This window comes from Colossoma macropomum, unplaced genomic scaffold (assembly GCF_904425465.1).
Source record: "Colossoma macropomum unplaced genomic scaffold, Colossoma_macropomum, whole genome shotgun sequence".
Taxonomy (NCBI): domain Eukaryota; kingdom Metazoa; phylum Chordata; class Actinopteri; order Characiformes; family Serrasalmidae; genus Colossoma; species Colossoma macropomum.
Window position 1 is genome coordinate 11,450,195 of NW_023494792.1, and position 21,446 is coordinate 11,471,640.

At 38.9% G+C, this 21,446-nt stretch overlaps 5 protein-coding genes across 5 annotated transcripts; 2 read left to right on the forward strand and 3 right to left on the reverse strand.

Moving 5' to 3' along the window:
- Positions 1 to 1,525: 1,525 nt before the first annotated feature.
- On the reverse strand, positions 1,526 to 4,563 carry dynlrb2 (dynein light chain roadblock-type 2). Its single transcript, XM_036575446.1, has 4 exons — positions 4,493 to 4,563; positions 4,125 to 4,200; positions 1,830 to 1,997; positions 1,526 to 1,722 (listed from the first exon to the last, which is right to left on the reverse strand). Exons 1-4 carry the CDS (start codon positions 4,493 to 4,495, stop codon positions 1,679 to 1,681), a joined length of 291 nt encoding a protein of 96 aa, XP_036431339.1. The 5' UTR covers positions 4,496 to 4,563; the 3' UTR covers positions 1,526 to 1,678.
- A 222-nt stretch (positions 4,564 to 4,785) lies between these two features.
- LOC118811604 (RCC1 domain-containing protein 1-like) lies at positions 4,786 to 8,112 on the forward strand. The gene is made up of 8 exons (XM_036575932.1): positions 4,786 to 5,116; positions 5,825 to 6,040; positions 6,182 to 6,347; positions 6,498 to 6,619; positions 7,194 to 7,292; positions 7,381 to 7,521; positions 7,624 to 7,653; positions 7,741 to 8,112. The coding sequence occupies exons 1-8, from the start codon at positions 4,888 to 4,890 to the stop codon at positions 7,896 to 7,898; spliced, it is 1,161 nt and encodes a 386-aa protein (XP_036431825.1). The 5' UTR covers positions 4,786 to 4,887; the 3' UTR covers positions 7,899 to 8,112.
- Positions 7,969 to 10,732, reverse strand: LOC118811605 (calcium and integrin-binding protein 1-like). Its single transcript, XM_036575933.1, has 7 exons — positions 10,558 to 10,732; positions 10,187 to 10,221; positions 9,596 to 9,698; positions 8,877 to 9,030; positions 8,542 to 8,660; positions 8,311 to 8,399; positions 7,969 to 8,218 (listed from the first exon to the last, which is right to left on the reverse strand). Exons 1-7 carry the CDS (start codon positions 10,606 to 10,608, stop codon positions 8,197 to 8,199), a joined length of 573 nt encoding a protein of 190 aa, XP_036431826.1. The 5' UTR covers positions 10,609 to 10,732; the 3' UTR covers positions 7,969 to 8,196.
- A 1,355-nt stretch (positions 10,733 to 12,087) lies between these two features.
- LOC118811608 (glutamic acid-rich protein-like) lies at positions 12,088 to 14,781 on the reverse strand. The gene is made up of 3 exons (XM_036575937.1): positions 14,671 to 14,781; positions 12,966 to 13,776; positions 12,088 to 12,792 (listed from the first exon to the last, which is right to left on the reverse strand). Exons 2-3 carry the CDS (start codon positions 13,774 to 13,776, stop codon positions 12,626 to 12,628), a joined length of 978 nt encoding a protein of 325 aa, XP_036431830.1. The 5' UTR covers positions 14,671 to 14,781; the 3' UTR covers positions 12,088 to 12,625.
- Positions 14,769 to 21,411, forward strand: metap2b (methionyl aminopeptidase 2b). The gene is made up of 11 exons (XM_036575936.1): positions 14,769 to 14,960; positions 17,336 to 17,437; positions 17,607 to 17,666; positions 17,777 to 17,879; positions 18,064 to 18,225; positions 18,354 to 18,535; positions 18,644 to 18,738; positions 19,338 to 19,434; positions 19,538 to 19,641; positions 20,127 to 20,242; positions 20,377 to 21,411. The coding sequence occupies exons 1-11, from the start codon at positions 14,807 to 14,809 to the stop codon at positions 20,627 to 20,629; spliced, it is 1,428 nt and encodes a 475-aa protein (XP_036431829.1). The 5' UTR covers positions 14,769 to 14,806; the 3' UTR covers positions 20,630 to 21,411.
- The last annotated feature ends 35 nt before the right edge of the window (positions 21,412 to 21,446 follow it).

Below are 21,446 nucleotides of genomic sequence, written 5' to 3' on the forward strand. Positions count from 1 at the left end.
CGGAAACGATATGAAAACAATTTTCAGTTGCATATATTCTTTTGAATAAGATGGAGTCAGAAAAAATAAATAAAACAATTTCTATTCATTAACAATTCAGTATTTTGGGAACTAGGGCTGTAATAACTGACTATATTTCTAACTTTACAGATTATTTGGATGATTGATCAAGTTTTTTTTTAAAAAAACTAAACAATAAAAATAGTCTTAACTGAACAGTAATGACCCAGAACATTATGCATAGCCTTTCAGAAACAGCTTTATGAGCAGCTGAATCACTGAAGCAGAACACTGGCAAAAGCAAATCCGTTGTATGGGTCTGAGGCTTCAGCGAGGCCAGGTTTCAGATGACGTTTGCCCTGGCCAAGCCTGTGTCACCAGAGTGCTCTCCACTGCCACACAGCACAGCTGCTGCATATGAACTCTGATATTGAGTGTACACCTCACCGATCAAATTATAACAGCCATTTAATTTATTAATCTACCATCCGTCTACGAATCTGCCTGTGTGGAGTCTTTCGGGGGGGAACAAAAGAGGGGTCTCCCTTACACACTCGCACATACAGCCTTAATAAAAGAGAAGGCTCTAATGCACTAATGTAAACAGACTGAAATCGCAAACCTGTAGACCCAACCCTGCTAGAGACCACCTCATTAATAAAGGAGAAGACTGAGATCAAAAAACCTGTGGAGCCGGCCCTGCTACGGAACCCCTGCTCATTAATAAAGAAAAAAATCATACATACACGTTAGTGTAAGCGAAACCCTTCTAGTAGAACAGGACTGAGGATGAGGTGCAATGGCATAATACAGAAAAAGAGGCTTCAAATGATTATTATTATTATTAATAATAATAATAATTATTATTATTATTACTAGTAGTAGTAGTGGTAGTAGTATTTAAAATATTTTTTGAATTAATTAAAAAAAAATTAATTATTTTAATGAAAAAAGTTTTTTTCTCAGTTAGTCAGATAACTTAAGCCCAAAGTCAAGCTTTTCAATAGTCAATATTCTGATAATTCCCAAGTTCTGAGTTTGAGTAATCCAGTTTACTGCTCTGTGCAATATCTGCCTGACTAGAGATGTAAATGGGAACAAAATCATTATATTCTATAAATTCTGTAACCAAAATACATTTACATTTAAAATGCATTTACTCATATCACATATAGTCCAGGGTGAGGTCCATCATATAAAACTAAAGAAATGACGGAAGGCAATGTTACACTGTTCCAAGTTAAATTCCTAGTTAAAGTTAAATTATGCTAAACGTACCCTGACAGCCTGGGTCCTGATTCTCTACACAATGTATGGAGCATACCTCCCTCTAGTGGAAAGTTTTAGAGTCTGCAACGCCCCCATCCCCACAACAGCAGCCAAGACAGCTTCTGTTACAACAACCACTGAGCTATCTTCTAACTCACTTAGCTTAAACAACAGACACAAGAACCTTTTTCATTTTTATAATATTTTATTTCAATTACAAAGCATTTTCTGTAGGAAAAAGTAGGACTCACAAGTGTTTCATAGGAATGTAACAGTTTAATTCAAGAGGCAGATGACAAACCAGTAAGGCAAAGGGTTTACAGTGAACTCAATGCAGAGGAATGAGGATGAATCAATAAGGTGTTTTTAACATACATGAAGTGTGAATGGCTGAAACAGTCCTGCAATACTATTCACTCGGGTTCTGAATCACAATCAGTAGATATTCTTTGTCTGAAACAGAGCAAAGAAAACTGTTATTAGGCTGGATATCATTCTTCTCTGGGTCAAAAGCACAATCAAGACAACGATTAGCATACCTGATCTGTAACATGACTTACCTGGTGCAACCATGATCTCGTGTTTTTTGGATCTGATGCGTAGGAATGTAAGGTCGTTCTGGGGGTCAATATCCCTGACCGTGCTCCTGGCTTTCATCGTCAGCTGAAGCAGCAGTCCTGCATACTGTACTGTGGTAGAATTGTCCAGAGTTGTTCTAATGGGAATACCTGAAGGAACAAAGTCAAAGACCAGTTTTTTTATGCAGCAGTTTATTATAGCAATGTAACATTACATTGGTTTTGGATGATGATCGTTTAGAGCAGTTATAATATATTTCATATTATTATTGTTATTATTATTATTAATATTATCATTATTATTATCACTGTATTATGGAAAACATTAATACTGTAAACAAGGTTACAATATTTTTCCTCTAGAATGACCATAAGTTTAATCAATCAATCAACCTTTATTTAACCTCGGAGAACATTGAGGGTGACCCTCAATTACAACGTTGCCGAGTTGATACAGGAAAAAGGGATTGATAATGTGCAACAACTAGGTGTGCGGGAAAAAATCGATTCTTAGATGCGTCGCGATGCGGACGCGAACGATTCTGAATCGATTCACAAATGTCAAAAATCGATTTTCTACATATTTAATTTATAACGTAATGTTGACGGAACGCAAAGGGCGGAACTTGGAAGTGGGTAAGTGCAGCGCCCGGACAGTCTGTGGCGGCACATAACAAAAACACAACTGGATGAGCGAGAAATCCGACCGGCTCCCTCTGCATTACAAGCCAGGTCAGGAGTCACAACCCAAATAATAAGAAGAGCCATTTTGTCCTTTCAACAAAGTCAAACCACCTTGGAAGCCACAACATTTATGTCCAGTATGTCTCAGTATGTGATAATGTCCTAGTAAAGGCTAAACAATATAAATAAAAATGCAGATTTACTCCGCTCTGCTTTAAGCTTCAGCTATAGCCGCTTTCCTCCCCTTTCCCTCGGGGAACTTTTCCTCAAAACTAGAACAGTTTCTCGTAAAAAGTCTCTCAGCGTTCGACTGTTTTCCGAGGCTGAAGTCGCTTCTTATTCTCCAGCTTCTTGTTCGAATTTTCCCGTTCCACCTTAAATTCTAACTGAGGCGCCGAATGTAAGTGCGGCTACCATTTAAGGTGGAACGGGAAAATTCGAAAGAGAAGCGACTCCAGCTTCGCAACTGTTTAGTGTTCGACAGTCTATAGTTGCAGATTTAACTTGCCAGGAATCAACTGCAGTGCTTATAAATGCGAATAACGCTTCGTTGCTATGTGACTTGCAGTCCTTAGTCGTTGCGAAACAGGGCTTTCCCGCTACGTTGCACTCGTCCCATCTCAGGGATATTTTAGTGACACAGCGATCGCCCCCCCTCCCTGTCTCTACAACGAGACCAAAACCGAAGTTATAAAATCACTAAATAAAAAGGGGAAAAATAGCTGTAACTTGTGCTGCGTGGACGTCCACGGCCACAGGATCTTATTTGCATTTTATCGCAGATGAGTGGCAGCAGCGTCTCATGTGCTCCAAACAATAGCAGTGAATGAGAGTCTTCTACTTCAATTGCCACATCACTTCCATTTGATTTATTAATAAAAGATATTGGAGGTAAGTTCATTATGGATCATTACAAATACTCTGCTTTAAAATTACCAAGTCCTCAGACAGTAGGAAAATAGAAATCCGGTATAGAAAAAAAGATGCATCGATAATCGTTTCATAATCGCATCGCAGCCCTCTGAATCGTAATCGAATCGAATCGTGAGGTGCCTAAAGATTCCCACCCCTAGCAACAACATATCAAATAATAAAAGTAAATTTAATAATAAAAAATGACTCAAATCAGGTAAGTATTAAAAAATAAAACATTAATAATAAAAATACATAAAAAACAGTAAAAAAATAAAACAATAATCATAACATTATTATAACATTAATTATAACAAGAATAATAAAAATCAAAATAAGAAAAAATACAAATAATTAAAAAATAACAAAAAATAAAAAGAAAAAAAGAACAAAAGGATAAGTTCAAAAATGTATTAAAATGAATTAATTTGAAATGAAATTAAATGAAATAAGATAATCATAAAAATAGAATGAATAAATAAACAAATAAATAAATGGGGGGAAATATAGAATAACTAAAATAATAAAAATAAGACAATGATAGTAAAAATCAAGTAAAAGTTCGTAAATTCTGCATCTACAGCTCTGAATTCAACACACAGGTTATGTAATCCAACGTAATGCTCTGCACTCAGCCAGTACAGAAGCCTCAGCATCATGAAAAATACAAAAGGTGTTTACCTTCAGCATTTACAACTATGGTCCCTATAACCCCTTTGTGTGCCTGAATTCTCTTCAGTGTGTCTTCGACTTCAGCCTGGAATAAAGTGTGAGAAGAAACCAAAGTTTGAAAGGTGGGATACACCATAGTTAACAATAGACCACCAAGGCAGGCTCTAGGTTAACTAACCTAACTGTTAGCTAGCTAACGAGCTAAGTTACCTGAGCTGAAGACACAGTTACGCCGGTGGGCAGTGATTTAAGGACACAATTGTAAATGACAACTGATGAAATACGCTGTAAAGTATTTGTAAAATATTCCCTCTTAAGTAGGGATTACATGTCAAACAATATTTGTATTAATATCTGCATAAGAACAGCTACTTTACCATAGCTCGTCTTAGCTGCTTCCTTTCTTCTGCTGCGTCTCTCTGCTTTGCTTGTCGTTGCTATGTGGAGACGGAAGTACAGCAGAAACTAGCAGAACGAGTTGGTCAATAGTCGTTCGTTTTAAGCAACTACGAGGTTTCCTTTCTATAATTAATTTAAATGTTTTATTAGGATATACGTACATTATATATCACAGCGATTTTGTTTGTACACATTCTATGTTTTTAATGCAATTCCTATTAATTGTCCAGATGACTTTTATTTTGCAATGCCATCAATTGCTGCTGGCTTCTCTGACGCCCACTTGCACTTCATCGCTCCACAAGAGGGATGGCGGCTTAATTTCTGCCACACTTCAATAAATTATAAGTTATATTTTATTAGGCTAAAGTCAATGAATTGGTTTGGTTTTGGTTTCAATGGTTTTGGACAGATAGTCCCCAGACGAAAGGGTGAAAAAGATGAAGACACCGCTAAAGTGCTCAGCCCAGTCGCGCTGGGAAGTTTGTGCAGTTCTTCTGAAGGCAAAACAAGTTTGAGCCCAAAAAATAAGTCAGAAACATCAGAGCACAAAATCAAAGTTGTTGCAAGTTGGAGCCAGAGAGCTGCCGTCCTCAGAGATGGTGAGAGGGTTTTGTTTGTTTTGTTGTTGGTTGTTTTCTTCTCTAGTTATAGTAGCCAGCCATACAGATACACACTTAAAATGATAGTTCTTAAAGGGTTCTTAAAGTAAAGAACATGCTTCTATATAGAGCCATGATCACTCAAAGAACCTTTTGCATGGTGACATGGTTCTTCAGATCGATGGACAATGTGCTGTAGATGGTTCTAAGTGGGCCTTTTTGAAAAGGGTTCTATATAGCACCAAAAAGGGTTTTTCTATTGTTACAATGTCAAGCTTCTTATGAAAGAAGACTTTTTTGTGCTTTATAGAACCCTTTTGCAAAGGGTTCTTTGAATGTTCGTGGTTCTTTACTTTACTAAAAACCCTTGAAGAACTATCATTTTTAAGTGTGTACTCATGTTATTTTTAGTGAATAATTTATTTCTTTTTAGCTCTTTTTATTTATTGTTCAGCATCATTGCAATTTTCTAAAAACGCAGTGTTGTTGCAGCACTGAATTATTTTGCTGTTACAATGAGATATGAAACTATTACCAAAAAAAGTAAAAAATTCCACGAATACTACATACATCTCTAAAGTCTAAGGAAGCATTTAAATTTCAGCTGTTCTACTATCTAAATTTCATCGTCAGTCAGGAGTCTGTACATATAAGGTATTGAAGATCTCCTGTATTTATTGTATTTTTCAATATTGTATTCAATTGCAGGTGACCCACATGTTTGCATGTCAGGGTTCATAAGTGACCCAGATGAAGAACACAGAGGACTCGCTAAAGAGAGTAAAGGATGTGTGGATGCTGTCATCAGTGAGAGATATCTAACCCTCAGCTTTGCTGACCGAGTGGAGTCCTGGAGCTTGAAGCCCAATGGAAATGCACTTGTTTGGAGTGGGGTAAATGGGGTACAGGACACCTCTGACACTGGTAATGCACAGAGGCTGCTGTGTTTTATAGGGAAACCTGTTTTGAAAACTAGAAGCATTCTGTTTGTGTTGCTGGCCGTGTTGTGTTGATGTTTTCAGAACCCCCAGCTGACTGTTATTTTCGTTTCCTGACTTTAAAAAGGTCCCACAGTAACATTACCGCTGGTGCCGGGTGGATACATAGCATCAAAGCCTCCATTTTTTCGACCCCTTTCTCCTGAACTGCGTGCTGTGAGCCTGGCACTGGGCACTGAGCATGCTGTCCTTCTGACGTCCTCTGGCATTGTCTACAGTTGGGGGTCTGGCAGGTGAGAAAAAGAATCCTGAAGTGTGTAAAATCAGTGGGGAAATCTAAAATCGGTGTTTTCCAGCAGTGCTGTTTTTTAATAAATGAATGAACACTAATAAGCAGTCTGTAAAATATCTAGGGATCATGACTTGTTGTGTTTGCTTGGCAGCCATGGCCAGCTGGGTCATGGCAGTCTGGTTTCAGAGAATGAGCCTCGAGCGCTAGAGGCTCTGTGGGGTGTCCCTATGAAATATGTGGCTGCAGGGGGCTGGCACTCAGCATGCATCAGTGGTGAGAATATCACTCCTTTCTGAGCATTTCAACTCAAATTCAGCTATTCAACTGTCCCTTATTTTGAGCTTCAAACCTTTTGTTTCTACCCTAAATCTACTTTACTGTTTATAGTCTATTAGTGTATCAGCAGTATGCTGGATTCTGGATTGTTATCCTGGATATATAAAAAAAAATTACACTGACAATTCATAGTCCTACATTAGAAGACTGCTTAATGAGAGTTTTATTCAACATAATTCAAATAAATCAATGTATTTATTTAGCCACCTTAGTTTTTTATTCTTTTTTGGGGCCATTATTGAGATTACTGATATTTTAAATTCTCAAAATTGCTGCTTTACTCTGGCAGATGCCTTCAATATGATAGTTAGCCAAAACACTTTAAAATTAATAATGACTGCTTACTGAAGCTTACTGAAAATCTTTGGTTTGGATGTAAATGTGGATGTTGTGTAAGTGAATGATGACCAAGTCTTAGATTTCTTAGAGTGAGAGATGCCTAGTCTTATGGGCAGCTGATAATATGGAGGAATGGATTTGAGTGTTCAGTATGATGTGTTAATGTGCCTAGCTGGTGGAGATCTCTATGTGTGGGGCTGGAATGAGAGTGGTCAAATAGGCCTTCCATCAAAAGGTGTCAAGGACCAGAGTCAGAGAGCACCAAACACTGGTGAGTCAGTCTCAGATTTTTTCAATGCATTCTGTTTTTCTTTCATTGTGTTTGTGTCCTTCTCTTTTTCATAACTGTTTCTCTACAGAGAAAGGTGAATTGGTAGTGAATAAAAGAGAAGATAGTGTGTTCATCTCAATACAAGCCTTCCCTGCCCTTGTGGATGTTCCAGAAGTGACTGAGATCAGCAAGGTCAGCTGTGGATCCCGCCATACAGCTTCCATTACAAGTAAGACCCTTGAGCATGTTTATTTTCTTTCGTTACAGGTTAATGAAGAACTACAGAATGGAAGACATTTGAATTAGAAAATAATTTTGAATTTCTCTTTAGGCTCTGGAAATCTCTACACCTGGGGATGGGGTAAGATACTTTACTGACTAATAGATATGGTATCCACAAAATGGTTAGTTAGCATATACTCTAATGCTCAGTTTGTTTGTGTAACAGGTCACTATGGCCAGTTGGGTCATGGTTCAAAATGTAGTTCAGATGAACCTAAAGTTGTGGAGTACTTCTCAAATGGTGGAATGATCGTAGAAGATGTTGTCTGTGGGCTGTGGAACACATTTGTTTCTGCTACTCCAAGGGAGCGTTCCCCCTTATGACCCACACACAGGCCTGTATCTCCTACTGAAGACCCTACCATTTTGAAGTGGACAGTCATCAACACAGGTATAAGAACATGCTTTTATTAAATATATGCAAATAGATCTCTAAAATACAAGTTAGAAAGATTAGTGGTTTTATAGAGAATATGTACAAATATTTTCAATTACATAAAAGTAGAAATACTGACACAAAGGATGCAGTTGAAATGAACACACTGCAGTAGTACTGTCAGGAAAAGAGAAATGTGCACGTCGTGTTGAGAACGTACTAGATCGCAAAACGTCTTCAGTTGTTTCACAGCACAATCTTGAATGAACTGCAAAATACAACGTCATGTCACATATCACCAGTACTGCAGACCTCAAGTTTATGCAGCTTTATGACTGAATACAGCAAAATGTTTCTCACCTGACAAAATCAGGAGACCTGGAGATAACGTGCTGAAACTCAGAGAGGTTTACCGTTCCATCTTTATCAATGTCTGATTCCTCAAGAATCTGCATAATTGCAAGATGCACTCAATTATAAGAACAGATGATTCGGTAGTCTTTTATAACTGCAAAGTCACTAAGGGTTTTCAAAATTAAATAACTGTAACTTATTTATTTAGAAGTGTTCTTGTGTATACATCATACTCACATTGTTTATGAGTTGTTTCATCTCCTCAGCAGTGAGTCTTGTGTCGTCCGTTTCTCCAGTCAGACAGTTCACCAGCTTCTCAAGATCTCCAGCGTCAAGGGTGCCATCGTCATCAAAGTCTGGGAAAAAGGAACATTAAATAAAATAATACTGTGAATTGATTACTGAAAAAGTTCTTTGGCATTATGTCCCACAGGTGAATTTCACAAAATTTGTAAGTTTATACATGGCCTCTATTTTAGTGAAATATGTGGTTAACATCGCTGACAAAAGGAGAGGGAATGAAAAAAGATCATGTGTTTGGGGTTCCTGAGAGTCCATTAATCAAGCCTTACCAAAAATTCTAAAAGCATAATGAGATTTGATTTCGAGGGTGGCTGAATCACTGAAGGCACTCAGGAGATCCAAGAAATCTTCAAAGGACAAACTCCCATCCCTCAAATCAGAGGTTGAGAAAACTTGGCAGATCCTTTTTCGGAAAGGATTTGACTGGATTGACACAGAATCAAGAGCATAAAATTACAGAGATATATGGGTATATGGTTCTTTATATGCCAGAGAAAGTGCTATAATCATGAGATAATCATGACTGCTATAATCATGAGAGACCACTGTGAGATAGGTATGTGTAGAAATTGGCCTAATTAATTGCTTATTACCCTAATATACAGTGTCTGACATTTTCTTTAAAAGAGACCACAAAATGTGAGTTCCAGTCATTGTTCAGACCAGATTACAATCAGAAAAAGACTAAAAAATAGTAATGATCTCTCACTTTAAAGATCAGTGCTTCCCAACCTGGTCTTGGAATACCCTGCATGTTTTACAGTTTCTCTTGCTTTAACACACCTGATCCAACGAATCAGTTAATTAGTAGTCCCATCCTGAGTTGAAGCAGATCTGTTATATCAGGAAAATGTTAAAATGTGCAGGGCAGGGGTCTTCAGTCTATTTGGCAACTGACTGTGATCAGATAAGCTACAAATCTTGAGTAATGGCTCTTGAAACACACTTAAGCCTATCCATGACATAGTATAACTTTGTAATTTCTCACCTTGAGCTCAGGCAAAGTAAGAATTTTATTCATGGACACACGAGAACCACTGATTTGCTGTCTGTCTTCTCTGTCCAGGAGTTCATTGAATCTCTTATGTGCCCTAGAAAACAGTTCAATTAAATAAATATAACCCTCACTGCATTCTGGTAACTAACATGCACTCTTAAAAAGATGGTTCTTTGAGGGTTCTTTAGTAAAGAGAATGGTTCTATTTAAAACCATGAGTTCTGTATAGAAACAATCTTGACATTGTAACAGTAGAAGAACTCTTTTGGTGCTGTGTAGAACCATATACAAGACATTCTTCATCAATCTATGGAACCATTTCACCATGCAGAAACATTTAAGTGTTTCTACTGTTTCTAAATAGAACCATTCCTTTTACTAAAGAACCCTTTAACAGTCTTTTTCAAGGGCGTATATGACTTTCCGGAAAACACACTGCTGTTGGGTGCTATAAATCAAAGTCCACTTTAATACGCAGATGAGTGAGTAACAAGTAATACGTCACTTCAGAAACTCAACACAACAAACGTAGAGAGTAACGGTAGCTACATACAGTAACGTTACACTGTCAGTTTTACTTACAGTAAAATCTCCTGCTTCGTGAGAAATGTGAGCTCCTAAGGACAAACGACAAGAACAGTTTATTACATCAATTTCTGTGACATGAAGGGTAACACTTCTTACAGTGAACAATTAGTGACCAACGCTAATGAATACATAAAAATGGCTTCTTTACGTTTTACACTGAGCTATCTAACTTAGCTACAACGTTACGTTTACTAACTGACATTAACTTACTCCCAAGACAAGTTGTGAGCTGACTTAATTTAAGACGACTGAGAAATATAACAAACGCCGTGGTGAAGCTACGAAGTGTAATGCTAGTTAAAACAGTTAACTTGGCCACGGAAACCACAACTTTAACTCGCTAAACAGGCAGTTAAGTTAGTTACCTGATACTCCGACAGCATATCCTTCGGTAATTTACTGGCTGTAGTGCCCATCGTGTTGTTTGTTCGATGATAAAACAGCACCAGTGGACAGGAAGAGTCGATGGTTAAACTTCTCTTTATTTCGAGCTGACACAAACTTCACTAGCGCTAGCCACACTTCCCCTTCCTGCTCGACGTGCCAGTTTCTATAGAGACAGATTTGCATACGAGAGCTAAGAGCACCAAACAAAAGATGAACGACGCCGCTGTTCCAGCAGGGGGCGATAATATATACGGTCACAGAACCTCGACATCATTTTCAGAGGTATTAATGTAGAATTGCTAGGTTTTATAAATGCTGTACAGTGACTGTAACTGTAACTGCATTTGTCTGCAAGGCGGATGTAACGGAAGATTATCTCCATGAGTCCAAGCTTACATGTATCTTAACCACAGGTTAAAAGTTAAAAGTGCATTTAATATAAACTTAGCAAATATACAGGTGCATATAAGTGCCTAAATGTAACGTATAACGTTACATGGAAAGCAGCATTAACAAAACAGGGTGGTTATGCTTTGATATTGATTAGAAAAGGTCTCATGTGCCTTTCATTTCATTCCATTCAGCTGTGACTCCGAAACTATATCTTCGTGTGAGAGTGCAGGTTTTTACTCTCATGAAATTCAAAGCTTTAGTAATCAACACCGTAGAGTGAACCTTAAAAAGGAATTCCACTGATGTTTTAAAATTTCTATGTAATTACATCATTCAAATGTAAAAAAAAAAAAGTCATTAAGAGACGTTTAATGTAAAATGTCCTGTTCTAGAGAAACTTACCAGTTCAGATTTTTTTTTACAGGAGGATAAGCGACTTAGATAGTGTGTGTGTGTGTGTGTGTGTGTGTGTGTGTGGTGATAGGTAGCAGGTGTCTGAAGAATTTAATCGCTCAAAAAGATCCCTCAGAGAAAGTTACTACATGAAATGTATGAATGCGCTGCCTGATGTTTGAGACATTGTTTTACGATAGTTGTTGCTTTAAACATACAAATGTAAAATACATTCATGGCGGAGAGATACATGCAGGACATTAAAACACAAAACTGTCCCCAAAGAAATTATACTTTCTTCAATTTACCACTATTTTACCATCATCGACATTACATATAAAAACTCAGAAGACACGTGTAGGTTCACTGGTGGTTTTGGTTGGCAAATAAAATTGTTATATTTGTGTTGTAGATGTCACGACCTCTGGTTCCATCACCATCACTGTAAAGAAATCTGAGTCAGTAGGTTTCTCTATAATGAACCATTTCACATTAAACCACTCTGAATGACTCTGTTATATCAATGATTAAATTAATCAGAAATGAATAATAAATTGGTGGTGTTCTCCTTTAATGAGCTATTGGAAGTATAACACTTGCTTGTAAGCCAGTGCCTGTCCTCAGTGCATGAAGCTGGACTTAAATGCAGCCAATACACAAATGAATGGAGAAAAAGCACAACCTTGTCACCTTCAATTACTGAAGATATAGGGAGCTCTTGTTGACAATAACAATGATTTCATTTGACATTATAACAGAAGTGCTACCATGCCAGTTAATCTATAAAAACAGCTCTGAGTGCTTTACAACACAGGGGCAAAGAGTATGCATGGCAAAAACAATAAGAGTCCTTGGGCAAGACTCCTACCGCTACTTTGTCCTACCTATCATGATCAAACTGCAGCTCCCTCTGGATAAGACTGTCTACTAACATGCCATAAATTAAAACGTTTGAGAGAAGATCAGAAATCATTAAGTAAGAAGAGAGATGTCACTTTTTACCTTCATACTGGTAAAGCACTTAGCCTGAAATAAAGATCAATCAATCACTTAGAAACAAAATAAGAAACTTTCGCTTTTTGAGTAATTCCTCTGCTATAGGAAGCACCTTATTTTAAAGTTACTACTAGTAATCATGTCAAAAAAGGAAATGAACTCTGTCTAAGGTAGTCTTTCAGGTTTTTATTGAAAGTGCATGTTTTCATCGTTCATGTACAAAGAGCATACAATATACTCTTGCACACTCCTCCAATTCAGCTGTTACTTTTTCTCCTTCTTTGCCTTCTTTTCTGCTTTTTTCTGGGCCTGTTTTTCCTCCCACTCTCTCCAGCAAGTCTCCAGAGCCTGTCTCCAATCCTCGTATAAGTACAGTCTCTCCCTTTTTGCCTGCTGGTACTGCGCCTCAGTCATCCATAGACCCTTGGGTGCTGTTCAGAGAGAAAGCGTTAAATTAAGTCAGTAATGCAGATATCCTAACATTTTTGTTATTTGTGTGAGCAGCAGTTAAAGCTAATTAATTCTCTAGCCAATGTCTGTCATCGTTACGGGGATATTTAATGTTTTCTGTTCATTTTTGAGACTTGTACGCAAAGTGACTTACTCATAAAGAGCTCATGTCCATGCTCCTCTTCTTTATTGAGACTCTTGATGATGGCTTTCTGATATTTCTCCTTCATTTTTTTGTTGATCCAGCCAATGATTCTCCTCCTTTTGCTCTTGTATTTAGGACCGTTCCCTTTCCCAGTCCCTGAGTCCTGGCTGGTCAAATCCCACACCTCCACATCCAGCTCATCATCTTCTGAGGCCCTATCTGGAGACTCCACAGCCTGTTGCTCTGATCCAGTATGACTGAAAGTCTGAGGTTCTGGAACGAGCTCCTCAGGGACAGTGTTGCTTTCAGTCCTCACGTTTTCCTCTGTGTGTGGCTGTGTGGTGGGGACAGCTGTAGAAGGTGTGGGTGATTTTGGATCTTCTGCAGGGCCTGGGCTTGGAAGGAGCTTTTCTTGCTCCTGAGTTTTGGCCTCCTTCTGGTCAGAGCTTTTCTGCCCAGAATTAATGAAGCCACTCTTTCTTTGCCCACCAGCACCTCTGCGTCCATCTTTCTTTTTTGCCCAGGAAACGTTCTCTGTGAGAGTGAACATCATTCTGCTCATCCACTCTCTCTTCCCCTGTCTTTGTCTCTCCACGTATTTCTGTCTCGCCTCCTTTATTCTCTCGATCTCCAGCTGTATCTCCCTTCTGTCTTTCTGGTGTTCCTCCTCCCGCTGTTTCTCCAGCTCGCGGAGCAGCTTTTCTGCCCTTTCATTCTTTTCCTTCAGCATTATCTGCAGCTTTCTTTTGTTCTCTTTATCTGAATATTCCTCCTTCATCTCCCCAAACCTCATCACCTCCTTCTCATACACCGGTTCCATCTACACAATGCAAAAAGATTAGATATTAGGTATTAATTTATCTGATGGTTTGTTCAGCAGTAACACGCAGCCTGTAAATGACCGGAATCATTTGAGTGAAATAGTCACGTCGACTGTCCATATTTAAATACTTTCCCTCTTGTGACGTCATGCATGATTCCAGATTCGGTGGTGTCACAATAGTCACGTCGACTGTGCACACATAAATATGTTCTATTTTGATGGCGTCAGTTGAGATTCTATGGCGTCACGGTGACAACCCGTGCATGCCACGTCACCTCCATAAATCCTCTATTAAAATAGACGAGTTTCAAGTTTCAAGTTTATTTGTCATTTGCACAGCATGTCAGGACATTCATGCATTGAAATGCTCGTGGTGAGGCTCAGCTAATCACTCTACAGAAAGTAAACAAAGTAAAAATAAAAATACAAAGAAATACTGAAACTGAAATATATTAAATATACACAAAATATGCACACAAAATATAGAGACGACGCTGTATTAGTTGGAGTTTCCACCTTAAAAGCTCGTTCAGAGGTTCGATTACTTCAACCCCTCATTAATAAAAATAAAGATTTAAGACGGTGTTGTGCTGTGGATGCTTCTCCCAAATTAACATCTAAAAGCCGCACATATGCAGGCTGAGCTGTAATCTAACTCCACTCCCACACAATTTCAGTAATTTTCACACTAAGCATTATTAAATTTAACTTAGTCACTGGTTTAGCTTTAACTTTGAGTCTGAAGTGTCTGTGGCTAACATTATTATACTGAAAAGCACCAGGTACACTTCTCTGTGAAAACACCATATTTTATTTGAAATGAAATGGCGTCAACGAACAAGTTACTTTAACCTAATGTTAACCAGCAACGCAGTCTTTTGCTAAAAGTACCTGTCGCGCTGTGCCAGAATGGGCTGTACTGCTGCTGCATGTTGTGGTGTGACGACAAAAAAGTCACTCCGCTAATATAGGCAGACATTTCCCACAAGTCTGTGCTTCGACGCCGGGGTGGCCCTGCTGCTCGATCATGGCGGACGAGGAGTTGACGGAGCAGGGATCTGCGAAAGTGGAAATCCTCCAGAACGGAGACACGCACGACCTGAAAGACGAAGTGGAACCTGCCGAGGAGGCTTCGAAAAAGAAGAAGAAAAAGAAGAAGAAGGGCAAAGCGGCGGGCGCAGGTAACTCACTGAGTCCCAGCGGCGCTGTCAGTGAGTGAGGCAGCTCTCACGACGAAGCTTAAGTGAGCTTCTTATTCGAATTTTCCCGTTCCACCTTAAATGCACAGCAGTTACATTTTGGCGTCTCAGGCACCAGAAGGTAACTGCTGCAGTGTTTAAGGTGGAACTGGAAAAGTCGAATAGGAAGCCAACGCCACTCATTTTCTCCTATGAAGCTAACAGACATCATTAACTGACCTACAAATTCATTAAATCTGTTTGAACCTAAGTGGAAACGCTGCGTGTCCTGCTCTGGTGCTCACTAGCTTAGTTCAGCCTGCGGTCTAACTCAGATCGGCAGAGCCGCGTGTGCTAACTTAGCTTCAGCGCGGTTAGCGGGCTGTTTCAGTGCCCGTGTTATGTGAACGTAGCTCGCTTGTCCACAGCGCTGCCGGTGTGCTAGAGCTGGGCTGTAGGCCTCACTCCCTAAAGCCAGGCATGCTGCTGAACTATTGTGTTTCCTTTTTCAACCGCGTGTTAATTTACCATTCCTAACTTTTTGGTGGTTTAAAAAGTCACACTGTTATTTCGGAGCAACGAAGTGTCCGCCTCATCGCTAACACTGGAAGAACGTGCTAGAGCACGTTTTACCAAGAAACAACTGGAATATGTGCTTAACTTGATTTTAAATGGATTTGAAGCCTGGGATTAGGGCTTTATAGTCAAAAAAATAAATAATGCTAGTGGTTTGTAATCGTCATGACGTGTTACAGAGGTCAGAGTGTGGCAGCGTTCATATTACATAAGAAAATCTTAAAGGATTAGATCACCTAAAAATCAGATTTGCGCAATGTTCACCTTAATCCAAACATAATAAATCAGCAAGACAGGTTTGGTGTCCATATTTTCCTACTTTGGTTTTTGTGTTTGAACTAAATTAATACAATACAAGCTAAAACTACATTTTATATAAAATATACATTTTTTTTGTTTCAGATCTGAAGCTCACATTTGGGCTAAATAAACACAAGAAAAACACACCAGCATATTTCCTGTACTTTTTGTTAACCAAAGTTGCACCATAGCATTATTTGCTTTGTAACATGCACACAAACATACAAATACAGACTTACCAAGCCCACATTATTTACATCATAAAATTTCAACCCAGATCAGCCAAAATAACAATAATAAAATGGCTGATTGCAGAATTGGAGCAAAAATCTGCCTGTTCCAACCTAGACAAATTCCAGTTGTGCATACCTAAGTTTGGGTGACATAGACTTCTATTGCTTTATACCTACATTAACCTTAAAGATTCATTGCTAAGATAAAGAAGCAAAATTGCGAGACCATATGATTCTTAGCTGAATGACTACATTTTTGGGTTAGGGGAAAATTATGTAATTAGATTTTTTGGAGAACTGCTCCTTTAATCCTGTAATACATCCCCTGAAATGGAACAGTTCTGGAATACTGTTTATAGAAGTACAGAAAGGAGCTGTGAAATTGACATATTTTGTGTTTTATAAAAGCTAACAGTGATCCTTTCAAGTCCACAAATACAGGGTGTCACAAATTGTGTTGCAGGCGATTTGTGAGGGGAAAATGTGCCCACTTATTGTCATTTGTAGGCCATTTGAGCACTGGACTGAAAGGGCATAAATTATCTGAGATTGTTCTGGTTTTACCAACTGAGCTGGTTATAGATCGGTATTGGCCACTACTCCAGTCAGAGTGTACAAAGTCATCAAATAGATATAACTTGTTCACTGTGTGGAGAGGACAGTAACAGTTCAGATGGTTCCAGCTGTACATTTACATGTTTGTTGTATGTATGTATGTATGTATGTATGTGTACACAGAACGGTAGGAAACAAACACAAAGAAAAAGTACATGCACATTAATGCTACATTTTCTTATATATGCACACAAACTCACACTCTTAAGCATCAGCAATGCAGAGACTTAATCACTTAATCATACTTGTAGTTTGTAAAAAACATCTAAACTGTTAAGTTCCCAGCAAGAATAATTCAATAACACACTTTAGCATTGATGATGGCTGTACATCACAATAGTGACTAGCCAGCTAAACAGTGTTACACTCGTTAAACCTAGCTTGGGCCATTCATAACCCCTTAACACACAACTTTTAGTTCTCAACTCCCTTCATTGAAAACTCAAAGCATTAACTTTGCCACTTAGGTTAACAGCTTAAATATAGAATATAAACTCACATCATCTCCAACTGCTTCAGTCAATATGTGAGACTCGCCTCGTCAGCATAGGCACATAGGCCTAACCAATGACTATACACAAAATGAAGAATTTAAACAGCGTCTGAAATACGAATTATTCACCACAGAGATGTCTTGTTTGATTTTGTCATTAGGAAGCAATGATGGGGAAGGAGAATCTGACATCAATAAAGTGACTAAACAATTGGAGCTGCACACACTGGATGACCAGGAAAAGGATGACGATGGCGAGGATGGTCTGTCTATTTGTCCCTCTCGTGATACTCAGTAATTGTTGTGCTGTGAATGCTAACTGTGCATAAATTTTTCATAGGTTTATGTGCTGTTTTTTTATATCACAAGTCTTGTTAATGGTCTCCAATTGTGGAGTTGAATTCTTCAAATGAATCTCCTACTTTTTGACAGATGGTGAGGAAGGAGATTCTGCCGGAAAGAAGAAGAAAAAAAAGAAGAAAAAGAAAGGACGTGAGTTACTGATCTGACATCTTTTAATATATACTCATTGCTCAGGTTAAACAAGGTAAATCTCCAGCCACCCCTTATTCACATTAGTTTTCTTTTCTGTTTTTTTCCAGCCAAAATGCAGACAGATCCTCCATCAATTCCTATCTGTGAACTTTATACAAGTGGAGTTTTCCCCAAGGGACAAGAATGTGAATTCCCAACTTTACAAGACGGGTACAGACCACATCAGTGCATCACTCATTCTAACTGAAAAGCCACGCAAATAAACAGCTGCTTGTGCTTGTTTATGATTTGCTCACCCATTAGTTGTATCATTGTATTTTGTGAATGATTTGCTAACATTTAGAATCTGACATTACTCTGGGCTCATGCTTTCTTGGTCTTGTGCCCCTCTCAGCCGCAGTGCTGCATGGAGAACGAGCAGTGAGGAGAAGCGTGTGTTGGACCAGGCCAGTGAGGAGATGTGGAATGACTTCAGGCAGGCAGCAGAAGCTCATCGGCAAGTCAGGAAGTACGTCATGAGCTGGATTAAACCAGGCCTGACTATGATTGAGATCTGGTGAGTCTGAACTTTTCATTTGACATCTGTATGCTTTGAGACATTGCAGAACTTAATACTTTTTAAAAAAATGATTTAACCTAATTATCACCCCTGCTTTTATACATACTTGGTTTTTACCCTTTCAGTGAGAAGCTTGAGGACTGCTCTAGGAAATTAATCAAAGAGAATGGTCTGAATGCTGGTCTTGCTTTCCCTACTGGCTGCTCACTCAACCACTGTGCTGCGCACTATACCCCCAATGCTGGGGACCCCACGGTGCTCCAGTACGACGATGTCTGCAAGATCGACTTTGGCACACATATTAATGGTGTGTGGCTTACAAACAAGGAGAGCTGCACTGTGAATTTACTTGTTTTGCTCGTTTTGCTCTGCCATTTTTCTCTTTTAATTTGATGGCTTGACTTTTGTCTTACAGGTAGAATCATTGACTGTGCCTTCACTGTCACCTTTAACCCAAAGTATGATAAACTGCTGGAAGCTGTTAAAGATGCCACAAATACTGGAATTAAGGTAGGAGTGTCATTCTTTGGTTTTGCACAGAATTTTACAGCTGAGGTCAGTGTTTTTAAAGGGCTAAATAAAGACTAACATGTACACAGTATGTGCCGTGCAGTATCACATGGCATAGCTGTGCTTTAATCTATATGCTAAGTTCATTTTATACTCTGTTCATATAGATTTAATGGAATCAAACTTCCAGCATCACATTTGGTATAAGCTGACAATGTAGCTGAGATAACAGACCATTAATGTTTGTTTGTTTATCCTGAAGTCTTTAGCTTGCTGTAAATTTCAAGCCATATGTCACCTACCATTTGGTGCCTGAGGTCTGGTTCTGGGTTTAATTAAATATAGTGATACAAAAGTGCTGAGTGGTGTGCTGTAGAGATCAGAAAAAAATTCACAGTGCTGAGTGCTAAATGTTGGCCGTGTGTGCACCTTCGTTAAAAATAATGATTTTTTGGGATTCTGCATGACATGGTGCGTCTGATGGCCTTAACTGTTCCATTACCTTGCATGAAACTACAGAATTATGCTTCAAAATAAAGAACATTTAGAGTTGAGCTTGTTGGCTTTTTATTTACATTTATTATGATTTTGTGTGTCAGTGTGCAGGAATTGACGTCCGTCTGTGTGACATCGGGGAGTCCATTCAGGAGGTCATGGAGTCTTACGAAGTGGAGCTAGATGGAAAAACTTACCAAGGTATACTGGTTTTCTGTGCTCCAATTTGTTTAACTGCTAAAATAAAACAAGACAAGGTTTTTCACCTCTGACACTTTTGTAATATGTCCATAATTTCCTATAGTGAAGCCAATCCGGAATCTCAATGGCCACTCAATTGGACAGTACAGAATACACGCCGGCAAGACTGTACCTATTGTCAAAGGCGGTGAGGCAACCAAAATGGAGGTTAGTTCCACCTTCAGCTCCAGTTCTTTTCACATGTCAATAACTTTATGTGGCAAGGGATAAACTAAAATGATTGGTGTTATAAATATTAGTCTTTGATTAAATGATATGATTATCTCCCTTGAAAGATCTGTGTTGTCCCAGACTAAGCTTTGCTGTGTACACAGATTCAGAATGGTGAATGAAAGTTTGTTGTGCTCTCTTGAGTTATGGGTTTGCAGATGGGTGTGCCTAAAGAAATTATCTCTACAGGACTACTGTGACACTTAGCTATCAGCTGCTGACATGTCCTTATGTCTTAGGTGTGGTTAAGCTTACTGGGACCCTTCATGCCCTTAAGCTTTGTGTCACAGTTTTGTGTGCTTATTGTCAAAACTCCTAATAGGCAATGGAACTCATCCAATTTAAAAGCGCACAACGTTTTCATTCACAACATATTTGAGGTATTTTGTGTACTCAAGTCTCACTGCTCCCCTCTTTTGCAGGAGGGAGAAGTGTATGCCATTGAGACCTTTGGAAGCACTGGAAAAGGGATGGTGCATGATGACATGGAGTGCTCACATTATATGAAAAACTTTGAAGTTGGACATGTGCCAATCAGGTAAGTCTTTCAGCTCCTACAGAACAAAAGACTGTAGTCAGTAATTTGTTAAACGTGTGTATTACTGCTAAATTAAAGGCCTGTTTTGATCAATATTGTCCTTATTTGCTTGCTTCCTTTCACTCTCCTCACAGACTCCCTAGGGCCAAGCACCTGCTAAATGTCGTCAATGAGAATTTCGGCACGCTTGCGTTTTGCCGCCGCTGGCTAGATCGTCTGGGTGAAACAAAGTACCTGATGGCGCTGAAGAACCTGTGTGATCTGGGCATCATTGACCCCTACCCACCTCTGTGCGACACCAAAGGCTGCTACACCGCTCAGTTTGAGCACACCATCCTACTGAGGCCAACCTGCAAGGAGGTGGTCAGCCGTGGCGATGATTACTAGAGCTCGGGCTCACCAATTTCTCAAAATTTCACAGACACATTTATGTGCTCTGATGGGCTGGGTGGGGGCTAAATGGTTGGCCTGTACCTGTTGAGTTTGAATATTTGTGGTATTTTTGGGGGTGTCAGGCAGCAAGGCTGAATGAATTTTGCTCTTAGGTGTTGGCCTTCTGTATTTTGGAAAATTCAGGACAAACAGCTCTGTGCTCTTGCTCTCCACTTATTGAGCACCCTCAAGATTAGTAAGTGTAAAATTTTGAAAAATTGGTGGTCATCTATTCATATATAATGCCATATTAGCCCAGGGAGTACTGAGGTCAAGCTGTATTACTACACCACCATGCAAAAAAAGTATTTAGAAGGGTGAAGAGAATTTCATGTTCACTGATTATATATATATATATATATATATATTTTTCTTTTCCTTCTTATTAGGAACAGCTTTGTTCCTCCGCAGCTTTCAGTTGTACCCTCATTCAATTTAAATTCTCTTTTCAGCCAGTGGGCAGAGTCATAGGACACTGCACAGATTGGATTGCTTTAATTCCTGATCACAGGAATAAGCCATTAAAACAGTGTAGATACATCTTAAACATGCAGTTGTGCTTTGCTGCCTTTAGGGAAAAGTAACGCTTTCCTCACTTGGACTAGAGCTGGTGATGATGCATAATAACCTTGTATGTGTTTTGAGCTGAAATCAGTCACACCTCTGGATAAAGCACAATGTAGTGTTTTATTTTCAACTACAAATAAAATTTGTAAGAAATTATTACTTAAAACAAATTAGTTGAACTTGTCTGTTATCTTTCAGCACGAAC

What these genes read in the sequence shown, in the direction of transcription:
- LOC118811605 (XM_036575933.1), bottom strand. Translation starts at nt 10,608, where the DNA reads ATGGGCACTACAGCCAGTAAATTACCGAAGGATATGCTGTCGGAGTAT. An exon ending in ATATGCTGTCGGAGTATCAG is followed by an intron (nt 10,222 to 10,557) that starts GTAACTAACTTA and finishes GTTTGTCCTTAG; the next exon opens with GAGCTCACATTTCTCACGAA. An exon ending in TGAAACAACTCATAAACAAT is followed by an intron (nt 8,400 to 8,541) that starts GTGAGTATGATG and finishes GCAATTATGCAG; the next exon opens with ATTCTTGAGGAATCAGACAT.
- LOC118811604 (XM_036575932.1), top strand. Translation starts at nt 4,888, where the DNA reads ATGAATTGGTTTGGTTTTGGTTTCAATGGTTTTGGACAGATAGTCCCC. An exon ending in AGCTGCCGTCCTCAGAGATG is followed by an intron (nt 5,117 to 5,824) that starts GTGAGAGGGTTT and finishes ATTCAATTGCAG; the next exon opens with GTGACCCACATGTTTGCATG. An exon ending in TCAGAGAGCACCAAACACTG is followed by an intron (nt 7,293 to 7,380) that starts GTGAGTCAGTCT and finishes GTTTCTCTACAG; the next exon opens with AGAAAGGTGAATTGGTAGTG.
- dynlrb2 (XM_036575446.1), bottom strand. An exon ending in CATAGTTGTAAATGCTGAAG is followed by an intron (nt 1,998 to 4,124) that starts GTAAACACCTTT and finishes TTGTTCCTTCAG; the next exon opens with GTATTCCCATTAGAACAACT. An exon ending in CGAGATCATGGTTGCACCAG is followed by an intron (nt 1,723 to 1,829) that starts GTAAGTCATGTT and finishes GCTCTGTTTCAG; the next exon opens with ACAAAGAATATCTACTGATT.
- metap2b (XM_036575936.1), top strand. Translation starts at nt 14,807, where the DNA reads ATGGCGGACGAGGAGTTGACGGAGCAGGGATCTGCGAAAGTGGAAATC. An exon ending in GGGCAAAGCGGCGGGCGCAG is followed by an intron (nt 14,961 to 17,335) that starts GTAACTCACTGA and finishes TTTTGTCATTAG; the next exon opens with GAAGCAATGATGGGGAAGGA. An exon ending in AAAGAAGAAAAAGAAAGGAC is followed by an intron (nt 17,667 to 17,776) that starts GTGAGTTACTGA and finishes GTTTTTTTCCAG; the next exon opens with CCAAAATGCAGACAGATCCT.
- LOC118811608 (XM_036575937.1), bottom strand. Translation starts at nt 13,776, where the DNA reads ATGGAACCGGTGTATGAGAAGGAGGTGATGAGGTTTGGGGAGATGAAG. An exon ending in TGGACATGAGCTCTTTATGA is followed by an intron (nt 12,793 to 12,965) that starts GTAAGTCACTTT and finishes CTCTCTGAACAG; the next exon opens with CACCCAAGGGTCTATGGATG.